The following is an 11,340-nucleotide window of genomic DNA, read 5'->3' on the forward strand; positions in this document are numbered from 1 at the left end:
CATTTCGATATTAGTCTTGAAGGGTGTTAAACTTTTGGAAAGCATTAAACTTAATATTTTGAATTGAAGGATTTTTATTAAGTTTGATCTCACCTCACCATGGCTTATATATCATATATATTCGCACTCCAATCATAACATGCATAACGATTATACAATAATAAAAGTGACATGATTATGGTCATCCTAACGCTATGACTCTCTCAAGCCAATGAGAGAATCTAAACTAATCCTAGAAACGACCTTGCTTCTCCAAGCTTGACCTCCAGGACTATCCTAACGTCATGAGCCCTATTACTTCTTTGCATTCTATTTACATTACATATGAAAGAAACTCGTTTTACATACGAGGGAGTGGATGAGAAGAGAATGTACAATAGAGATATAAGAGAGAGGCACGACACGCAGGCCGTATTTTAATATCCAAAAGAAATAAAATATAAGGACTAGGGCCATAATCATTCACATGATAATAATAACAAACACACTTTTATTATTATTAATTATACCTTATAATTAAATAAATTAAATTAAAATTTGACATATGATCACACTATGCAGATTAGCTGGGGGTTTAATTGAATACCAAAATATATTATATTGAGTACAAAAATATATTATATTAAGTACAAAAATATCTCATATTATGTACCAAAATATATTTTATTGAGTACCAAAATATATTATATTATGTACCAAAATATATTTCAGATCAAGTACTAAAATATATTAGATTGCATACCAAAATATCTCAGATTGTGTTCCAAAATATTCTAGATTGCGTATTTCGCATCAACACTTGACACGTTTTGTTGAGGCAAAATCCCTAATTAATTTTAAAGATAATAAACCAATATGATTAAAGAATTAATGGACTTTGATTAATTCCTTGGTATTTAACTTGTGCTCTTGAGTGTTTTACTAAGACAGGAACAAGGTTTAAATCATACCAAGAATAAAGAAATCAAAGGACATTTGAATTCAAGATCTAACACTGAGGTCAGAAAGTTAGATCAGAATGTTGCTCAGAGATCAGAATGTTCGCACAAGAGATCAGAAGGTTGCTTTTATACAAGCCCAGAATCTCAAGAACATGGATCAAGGTCATGCAAGGCACATGTGACATAAATAAATGTCAAGAGAAGTACTTTTGCATGGATCAATCAAGCAATAAAGGCATATACAAGGATTATGTCAAAAAGGATACTTTATGTTCTTTTAAGACTATGAACATTAAAGTCCTAGGAATATTCCACAAGGGAATATCATCCTAGATGTTATATTTACTGCTCTTCATTGTGTTTCACTATTAGGATTTGATTACATCAAATGGTAGTCTTACAAATCATCCTAAGTGAAACAAATGGAACATTCTGATGATCAGAATGTTCAGCTCAGCACAGGCCTACTTTATGAACAGTACAGTAGGTGAAAAGCAAAAGCAAAAGCAAAGCAAATCTATCTTGCTCAATCAGAGATAGACACGTATGAGAGTTGGTACAGAACAAGGACCACACAATCTCTCAAAGCCTGTGTATGAAGATGCAGAATCCCACTATATCCTCCTGCACCAAGTTCCAAGGCAGATCTGGCAACTGAACTTTCTGAAGTATGAAGAAAAGTCCATACTTTGGTTATTGCCCAGAAATTCATATGAAAAGCATATGACACGCCCAGAACTTCATATATTCATTCATATATAATGAACCCAGATAAAGAACATGATGAACCCAGATGAAGATCATCATGAACGCAACAACATTCTGAAGTTCATCAGAGATCAGAATGTTTGCCCAGAATTTCAAGTAAAAGCTTGTGGGACCCAGGACACATGGCATAACACCATTGGACACCCCACAACGGCTATTTGAGCCCAAGGACTCTATAAATACAGTTCAAAGGCTCGGCATTACTTGCACCATTGCAAAGCATACAAGAAAACAACTTTGATTTTGTTTGAAGCTCTTGCAAACTGAAATTGATCAATCTCTAAGGCTTTCATTACTTAGTGCAAATCAATACTCTTTGTTATCTCTAAGATAACTCCTCTCTCTTCTTCCTCCTCTGTTTGATTTACAAACATTCAACTTCCATACAAATTGTAACTAAGTCTCATCTAGCTTTAGGGGTACTAAAGTGTTAGTTTGAGCAAAGGTTGTAAAAGTCTAAGTGGGTAACTTAGCAAGAAGGTGAAAGCCTGCTGAGGCTTAGAGAATACAGGATTGTAATTGTTCATGTGAACAAAGATTGTAAGGTGCAGGACTTGAGAGGTTATCTCAAGCATCATAGTGGAAACTCTCACAAGATTGTGAGGAGAGGACTAGCCCACATTGGGTGAACCTCTATAAATCTCTGTGTGTTCTTTCCTTCCTCCTTATACTCTTTAATTTCAGTATACACAACACACACCAACACATTTACTTTATTAATCAGTTTCTGTGTATGAACTTCAGAACGTTCTGAGTTCAGAAAGTTAACTTAACCATTCCAAGTAAACTACTTGAGAATAACTTTTAAAGTTTCAGGATAATTTTTAAAGGGTCACAATTCAAACCCCCCCTTTCTTGTGACTATTTTATCTACTTCAATTGGTATCAAGAGCCCGGTTCTAAGGGTTTGAACACTTTAACAAGTGTTAGAGAAAAGATTCAGGAAGCATGTCTAAAGTCAAGTACATAGCTGAAGGAGGATCATCAAACAGACCACCACTTTTTGATGGCTCAAACTATTACTTCTGGAAAGGCAAAATGGAACTCTTCCTCAGATCTCAAGACAATGATATGTGGCAAGTCATCACAGATGGAGATTTTGTCCCAACAACCAAAGAAGGAGCTGTCAAAGAAAAGAGTTCATGGTCAACAGATGAAAAGGCTCAGGTATTGTTAAACTCTAAAGCTAGACTCTTTTTATCATGTGCACTAACCATGGAAGAAAGTGAAAGAGTTGATGAATGTAAGAATGCTAAAGAGGTATGGGATACTCTGAAAATACATCATGAGGGTACATCTCATGTCAAAGAAACTAGAATTGACATAGGTGTCAGAAAGTTTGAAGTCTTTGAAATGAGTGAAAATGAAACCATTGATGAGATGTATGCTAGATTTACTACAATAGTAAATGAAATGAGATCTCTTGGAAAGGCATATTCTACTCATGATAGAATCAGAAAAATATTAAGATGTCTTCCAAGTGTGTGGAGACCTATGGTCACTGCAATCACTCAGGCCAAAGATTTGAAATCTATGAACCTGGAAGATCTCATTGGATCACTGAGAGCTCATGAAGTGGTACTTCAAGGAGACAAACCAGTAAAGAAGGTTAAAACACTTGCTTTAAAAGCATCTCAGCAAACCCCATCAGTTGCTGATGATGAGGTACAAGAACCACAAGAATTAGATGAAGTTCATGAAGAAGAAGCTGAAGATGAACTTGCACTAATCTCCAAAAGAATTCAAAGAATGATGTTGAGAAGAAATCAGATCAGAAAGAAGTTTCCAAACACCAACAATAGCACCAGAACTGAAGCTGACAAAAGCCAAGTCACTTGTTATGGCTGCAACAAAACTGGACACTACAAGAGTGAATGTCCTGACATCAAGAAGGTGCAAAGGAAACCTCCCTTCAAGAAGAAGGCAATGATCACTTGGGATGACTTAGAAGAATCAGAACCTCAAGAAGATGAAGAAGCCAACATGGGATTGATGGCTCAGTCAGATGATGAAGAAGAGGTAATTGTCTATAAAACTGATTCTTTCTATAAAGATCTTGAAAGTAAAATAGATAGTCTCTTATATGACTCAAACTTCTTAACTAATAGATGTCATTCTTTAATCAAGGAACTTTCTGAAATAAAAGCAGAAAAAGAAACACTTCAAAACAAATATGATGAATCTAGAAAAACCATACAGATTTTGCAAGATTCCCATTTTGAAATGTCAGAAAAACAAAAAGAGTTAAACAAGAAACAAAAAGGCATTATTTCTATACCTTCTGAGATGAAAAAGGAAAACACACTTTTGAAAAAGGAAGTTGAAACTTTGAAAAATGATCTTACAGGTTTTATAAAATCTACAGAAACATTTCAAAATATCTTAGGATCTCAAAATGAAAGTGCTAAAAAATCTGGCTTAGGCTTTAAGGATCCACACAAAATCATTGAAAGTTTTGTACCTAAAACTAAACCAAGAACTAAATGATATTTTTGTGATAGGTATGGACATGATGAAAAAATATGCCATGTTAAGAAAAAACTTATCAAAGAAAATAAAATTAATCTTAGTTCAGAACGTTCTCATCTCAACAGATCAGAAAGTTCACAAAAGGCTGAGAAAGCTAAGAAGTCATGCTCCTACTGTAACAAATCTGATCACACAAGACAGAATGTTACAATAAGGAAGGATCTCTTAGAAGAACTAACCCTCAAGGACCCAACATTACATGGGTACCTAAAATTTTTATCTTGTCACATGTAGGTCCTGCCTCAGGGTGCTAGAACAAAGCCATGGTACTTGGATAGTGGTTGTTCTAGGCACATGACAGGTGACAGGAATTGTTTCCTGACCTTTGAAAAGAAGGATGGAGGACTGGTGACATTTGGAAACAATGACAAAGGTAAGATCAGAGGTAAAGGTACTATAGGTAAACCTAACTCTGCTAAGATAGAAAATGTTCAGTATGTAGAAGGTTTAAAACACAATCTACTTAGCATAAGTCAATTATGTGATAGTGGATTTGAAGTGATCTTTAAACCTAACATATGTGAAATAAGACAAACCTCCTCTAACAAACTGTTTTTCACTGGATCAAGAAGAAAGAACTTGTATGTCTTAGAACTAAATGATATGCCTGCAGAATCCTGTTTCATGTCTCTTGAAAAGGACAAATGGATTTGGCACAAAAGGGCTGGTCATATAAGCATGAAAACCATTGCTAAACTTTCTCAACTTGATCTAGTTAGAGGTTTGCCTAAGATTAGCTTTGACAAGGATAAGATCTGTGAAGCATGTGTCAAAGGTAAACAAGTGAAAAGTAGTTTTAAAACCATTGAGTTTGTTTCAACTCAGAAACCTTTAGAACTTCTTCACATTGATCTATTTGGTCCAGTTCAAACTGCTAGTCTAACAGGCAAAAGATATGGGTTTGTTATTGTTGATGATTTTTCCAGATTTACATGGGTGCTGTTTTTAAAACACAAAGATGAATCTTTTGAAGCATTTCAACACTTTTGTAAAAGAGTTCAAAATGAAAAAGGTTCTAATATCATTACAGTAAGGAGTGATCATGGAGGAGAATTTGAAAATGCATCTTTCAAAACATTCTTTGATGAAAATGGTATTAAACATAATTTCTCTTGTGCAAGAACTCCACAACAAAATGGAGTTGTTGAAAGAAAAAATAGGACTTTGCAAGAAATGGCTAGAACAATGTTAAATGAATCAAATGTTGAAGATTATTTTTGGGCAGAAGCCATTAACACATCTTGCTACATTTTGAATAGAGTTTCAATAAGAAAAGTTCTTAATAAAACTCCATATGAACTCTGGAAAAACATTAAACCTAGCATATCTTATTTTCACATATTTGGCTGTTATTGCTACATTCTGAACAATAAAGAAAAATTGGGTAAGTTTGATCCTAAATCAGATAAAGCTATCTTTTTAGGATACTCTACAACTTCTAAAGGTTATTGAGTGTACAATCTAAAAACCCAGACAGTTGAAATTAGTATGCATGTCATATTTGATGAATATGATGAACATTCTCAACCAAAAGAAAGTGAAGACACAGAAGTGCCAACACTTCAGAATGTTCCCAGTCAGAACATTGACACTTCAGTTGAGAAAGAAGATGATCAGAATGTTCAGGATCAAACCTTCCAAAGTCCACCAAGAAGTTGGAGAATGGTAGGAGACCATCCTGTAGATCAAATCATTGGAAGCACAACTGATGGTATAAGAACCAGATTGTCCTTTCAAGATACCAACATGGCAATGATCTCTCAAATGGAACCCAAGTCAATCAATGAAGCTATTATTGATGATTCCTGGATTGAGGCCATGAAGGAGGAACTTTCTCAGTTTGAAAGGAACAAAGTTTGGAACCTGGTTCCAAATAATCAAGAGAAAACCATCATTGGAACAAGATGGGTTTTCAGAAACAAGCTTGATGAAAATGGTAAGGTTGTCAGAAACAAAGCAAGGTTAGTTGCTCAAGGTTACAACCAACAAGAAGGTATTGACTATGATGAGACCTTTGCACCAGTGGCAAGGTTAGAAGCCATCAGAATTCTTCTTGCATATGCTGCACATAAAAGCATTAAACTTTTTCAAATGGATGTTAAAAGTGCATTTTTAAATGGTTTTCTAAATGAGGAAGTTTATGTAAGTCAACCTCCTGGTTTCATAAGTAAAGAAAAACCAGATCATGTTTTCAAACTCACTAAAGCACTCTATGGTCTTAAACAAGCTCCTAGAGCTTGGTATGACAGACTTAGCACATTTTTAATTGAAAATAGTTTTTCAAGAGGAAAAATTGATACCACACTTTTTAGAAAAACACATGACTCTGACTTACTTATTGTTCAAGTTTATGTGGATGATATTATTTTTGGTGCCACCAAAATGAAAATGTGTGAAGAATTTTCCAACCTTATGCAAAGTGAATTTGAGATGAGCATGATGGGTGAACTTGGTTTCTTCCTTGGTTTACAAATCAAACAACATCCAAATGGAATTTTCATAAGTCAAGAAAAGTATGTCAAAGACATTCTTAAGAAATATAAAATGAATGAGGCAAAAATCATGGTCACCCCTATGCATCCATCTTCAAGTTTAGATAAGGATGAGAGTGGAAAATCTATTTCTGAAAAAGAATATAGAGGCATGATAGGCTCATTATTATATTTGACTGCTAGCAGACCTGACATTATGTTTGCAGTAGGTTTATGTGCTAGATTTCAAACTTGTGCAAAAGAATCTCATTTAACTGCAGTTAAAAGGATTTTTAGATATCTAGTAGGTACTACTGATCTTGGCCTTTGGTATAGAAAAGGTTCTAGTTTTGATCTTGTAGCATATTGTGATGCTGACTATGCTGGAGACAAAGTTGAGAGGAAAAGTACAAGTGGCTCATGTCAATTCTTGGGACAAGCATTGATTGGATGGTCTTGCAGAAAGCAAAACACCATTGCACTTTCCACAACTGAAGCTGAGTATGTATCTGCAGCTAGTTGTTGCTCTCAAATTTTATGGGTAAGAAATCAGTTGGAAGACTACTCATTAAGGTACACAAGTGTTCCTATTTTCTGTGATAATACAAGTGCAATTAATCTTTCTAAGAACCCTATTCAGCATTCTAGGTCTAAACATATTGAAATAAAGCATCATTTCATTAGAGACCATGTTCAGAAAAAGAATATTGCATTAAGCTTTGTTGATACTGAAAATCAACTAGCTGACATTTTCACAAAACCCCTTGTTGAGGATAGATTCAATTTTCTTAAAGAAAAATTGTCAATCATAAAAAATCCCAATAAAGATTGATTGCAGATCACTAAGGGCCTTAGACTAAACCCCTTGATGTCATCTGATGCAAATCAGATAGATCTGTCATAATCAGAACATTCATCAGAATGTTCCTGAGTTCAGAATGTTCCTGAGCTCAGAATGTTCTTGAGTTCAGAATGTTCATCAGGTCAGAATGTTCATATGTTCAGAATGATAATCCTAACATTCATTCAAACAACATTCACAAGTTTGTTCATCTGGATTTCATCCTTTCAGGATGTCCACAAAACTCAGTTATGTTCAAAATTTGATTTCTGGGTCAACTATCCCATGCGTGAGATTTAGTGTTGACTTTATCCAAAAATCCTTCTATAATCTTAAGCATTTAATGTTTGGTTATAAGAAGATGAGTTTAAGGTTTAACCACCATGTAAAACCTGAACTATCAAATCAACCAATCCCTTCCATTTCCCACAAACGGCTACTTTTCTCTCTCTCTCCTCTGACCGTTACTTTTCTGCAGTTTCCTCCTTCCCAATGCAAACTGCTATCATTTTCTCTCCCTTTCTCTTTCCCTTCTGCACGATTGGTCTATATAATCAGTAACCACTTCTGATTATTCTACAACCATCTCAATCCAAACTTCTTTCTTCTCAACTCACAAAAATCTACAAACCCTCTGTTTTTTCTCTCTCTCTCGCTTACGAAGAAAATGGCAAGAACAAAAACCACTTCAAAACTCTCTGATAATGAAGTTCCACAAGTGGAACGTTCTCAATCACCACCACCAAACGCTGCTGGTCAATCCTCTGATCAACAACCACTAAGTGAAACCCCTGTTCACACTGTTCTTCCAGATGTGGTCTACCCTGCTCTTGATCCACCCAAATCCTCAAAATCAAAAGCCTCTAAGAAACCCATCACCAAACCCAGACCTATCCCTACTAGAAGATCATCTAGGATGAAGCATTCATCAAAGGAACCTAAGGTCTCACATGTGAATCTTGTCTCTGACGAAGAGAAGAAGACAGATTCAAGTGATGATGAAAGAGAAGAGGATTCTGAAGAGGATCCAGAAGAAGAAATGGAAATCTCTGAAAAAGAAGAAGAAGACTCTGAGCAAACTCTCTCTGAAATAATAAAATCCATGAGAGTACACTCCAAGAAAGGAAAGAAAGTTGCCACTCCCTCTCCATCAAAAGGAAGTTCATCATCTCAGGAAGATGATGATGAGAATGATGAGGAAGATTCTGAAGAAAAGACTCCTGAAGAAGAGGAGAAAATTTCTCCTAAAAAGCATGGCAAAGGAAAAGACATTACTAGAGTTGCTGCTGTTCTAAAAGCTCAGAGAGCAGAAAAGATTGCTCTCAGACCAATAAGCAGAACAAAGTATTTTGAGTTTGAAAGCTTGGAGACAAAAGGATGGAACCTGAAGAAGTTCACTGATCCACAAGGCTGGACTAACTTTGTGTCTCTACAAGAACACACATATGAAGGTTTGGTCAGAGAGTTCTACACCAACCTGGTTGTGAAGCAGAAGAAAAAGGAAAATGAGAACTTTCTCATCTCTTCTGTAAAAGGAGTTCAGATCACCATCACTCAAGATTTTCTCTCTAAAGCTTTGAAAATTCCTAATGAAGGTAACAAACTGTTTTCTTGCTCATGGTATAATGATGTTAGGGTTAACCGTAATCAACTCATAGTCAAATAAACCAAAGAAAACCTCACTTTTAACTCCACAAATCTAGAAGATATTCCAAAAATCCTTCATAATATGGTTAGGCACACCTTAGTCCCTAAGTGTGGATCTGTTGATGTTGTTTCTGATATGGATCTATGCATCATCTACCACCTCATGACCAAAACCAAATTGAACCTCTGTTTCATCATCATTCAACATATGATAGATTCCTGCTTGGCCATGAAACAAACTGTTGCTGGGTTACCTTATGAGATGCACTTAACCCCCATCTTTCAGAAAGCAAAGGTGCCTCTTGAAGGAGAAGACCGAAAGCTTGATTTCATGAAGTTCACATCCAAAACACTAGGTCAGCTACGCATCACCACCTCAAACATGCCATCTTTCACAAACTCTGGCACTTCTGGATCTACTAAGAGATCTACTGCTCAGAAGGTTCAGACAACTAGGAAGAAAAGAAAGGTAGAAGAAATCAGAGATGAACCTCCTAAGAATGCAGAGGTCAGACCTCCCTCTCCACCAGCTTTGGAAGTGTTTTCTCAAGTTTCTCAACTTGCAAAGGAGATTGTTCAAGAAGGAAGCTCTCAGTTCAAGGCCTTGATTGGTGAATCAATGATTGAAGATGATGCTCAGAAGGATGATGATGCATCTCTTCAAAGGGAAGCTGAGAATGTTAAGCAAGCAACTGAGATTCATGAAGGTATATCTCAGATGGCTGGTAAGGAAAACTCTGTTGATCCAAATCAAAGAGTTGAAGAAAATACTGAGAAGACAGCTCAGAATGTTGATGAAGATACTCAGGAAGTGGCAGAAATTTTAGCTTCAAACATGTCCATGGAGGAAGATGTTCAAGTTGAACAAATGGAGTTCACAACTGGTTTTGATCTCAACATTGAAGATGTCAACACTGACTTCAACAATGAAGTGTTCCAAGATGGTCAGGACACCACTCAACATGTTCAGGAACCAGCTGCAGGTCAGAATGTTGAAATCTCTGAAGCTCAGAATGTTGAAATTCCTGCTGAAGATGTTCCAGTCAGTCAGAATGTTCAAGTCTCTGCTGGTTTGAATGCATCAAATGAGCCTCTTCTTGCTCAAGTTAGCCAGCTGTCAGCAGATCCAGTGCCTATGGCCTCAGGATTTTTGCCCTCTGCTGAGGTACAGCTCATGGCTCAAACTGGTCAGAATGTTAACCTCTCATCCTCCACAATGGGATCTGTTGCTGGTACAAGCAACTTTTTGGTTTCTAACCTTCCAACTCCAGACACCATTCCCTCATACACTCCACCACCACCACCAATGAAAACTTCCACCACAAGCAAGCTTCCTAATATGGCTGCTCTTTTTGACTCCCTCAATACCTTTGTGTCTGCCAACAAAGAGAAGGCTGAAGCTTCTGATGCTGTTCCACCTGCTGCAACTGCCAAGCCTTCAAGGGCTGAGAAGTTAGCCTCAAGGGCACTCAGGGTCTCCACCAAGACACACAAAATTGTCTGTGCTTTGGCTGATTGGACTGTCAAAGTCCATGCTCCTGGTCTGGCCATTGATCCACCAGTTTTTGATGATCCATCTGTGTTTGAGTCTGAACCATCCTCTGATTCTGGGGATTCTACTCCCTGAATCTTTCTGTATTGTCCTCCCTATCCTTTTTGCAGATGACTAAAGGGGGAGAAGCTTTAGGATTTAAGTCTTAAGTCTTTCTTAGTTTTTAGGCCCTAAGTAGGTCTAGTGATCAATAGTTATTGGAGTTTAGAAACTTCACTTTTTGCTTGATCACATGCTTTGAATTTCTTTTTTTGTTTTTGAACCATATAATTCATGTAATTGTACTTCATGATTTACATTAATGAATGATATTGATTTTGGTTCAAATCTGCATATTTTTATTTTATGCAATGAATTATGAAATTGAGGGGGAGCTTTTTAAAGTTCTTAAAAACTCTGCATAATGGATTATAAAAATGAGGGGGAGCATTAAAATAAATTTTCAAGCTCTGTTATTCTTCATATATATAATCAAAATCCTTAATCCTAAATCATAGGTTTATCATCTTCAAAAAGGGGGAGATTGTTGAGGCAAAATCCCTAATTAATTTTAAAGATAATAAACCAATATGATTAAAGAATTAATGGACT

General features: G+C 36.1%; 1 protein-coding gene and 1 pseudogene across 1 annotated transcript; both read left to right on the forward strand.

Moving 5' to 3' along the window:
- The first annotated feature begins 2,657 nt into the window (after nucleotides 1–2,657).
- LOC146938448 (uncharacterized) lies at nucleotides 2,658–6,598 on the forward strand. Its single transcript, XM_085749635.1, has 5 exons — nucleotides 2,658–3,728; nucleotides 4,473–5,174; nucleotides 5,712–6,268; nucleotides 6,386–6,478; nucleotides 6,586–6,598. The coding sequence occupies exons 1-5, from the start codon at nucleotides 2,658–2,660 to the stop codon at nucleotides 6,596–6,598; spliced, it is 2,436 nt and encodes an 811-aa protein (XP_085605761.1).
- A 1,169-nt stretch (nucleotides 6,599–7,767) lies between these two features.
- On the forward strand, nucleotides 7,768–10,972 carry LOC146938449 (uncharacterized; annotated as a pseudogene).
- Nucleotides 10,973–11,340: the final 368 nt, after the last annotated feature.

The sequence above is a fragment of the Medicago sativa genome, chromosome 3 (assembly GCF_051527215.1).
Source record: "Medicago sativa cultivar Bolivia chromosome 3, Bolivia_mono, whole genome shotgun sequence".
NCBI classification, from domain to species: Eukaryota; Viridiplantae; Streptophyta; class Magnoliopsida; order Fabales; family Fabaceae; genus Medicago; species Medicago sativa.

Coding starts and splice junctions, on each gene's coding strand:
- LOC146938448 (XM_085749635.1), top strand. CDS start 2,658: ATGTCTAAAGTCAAGTACATAGCTGAAGGAGGATCATCAAACAGACCA. Junction 3,729..4,472: donor AGTCAGATGATGAAGAAGAG/GTAATTGTCTAT, acceptor TGTCACATGTAG/GTCCTGCCTCAGGGTGCTAG. Junction 5,175..5,711: donor ATTTTTCCAGATTTACATGG/GTGCTGTTTTTA, acceptor CTAAAAACCCAG/ACAGTTGAAATTAGTATGCA.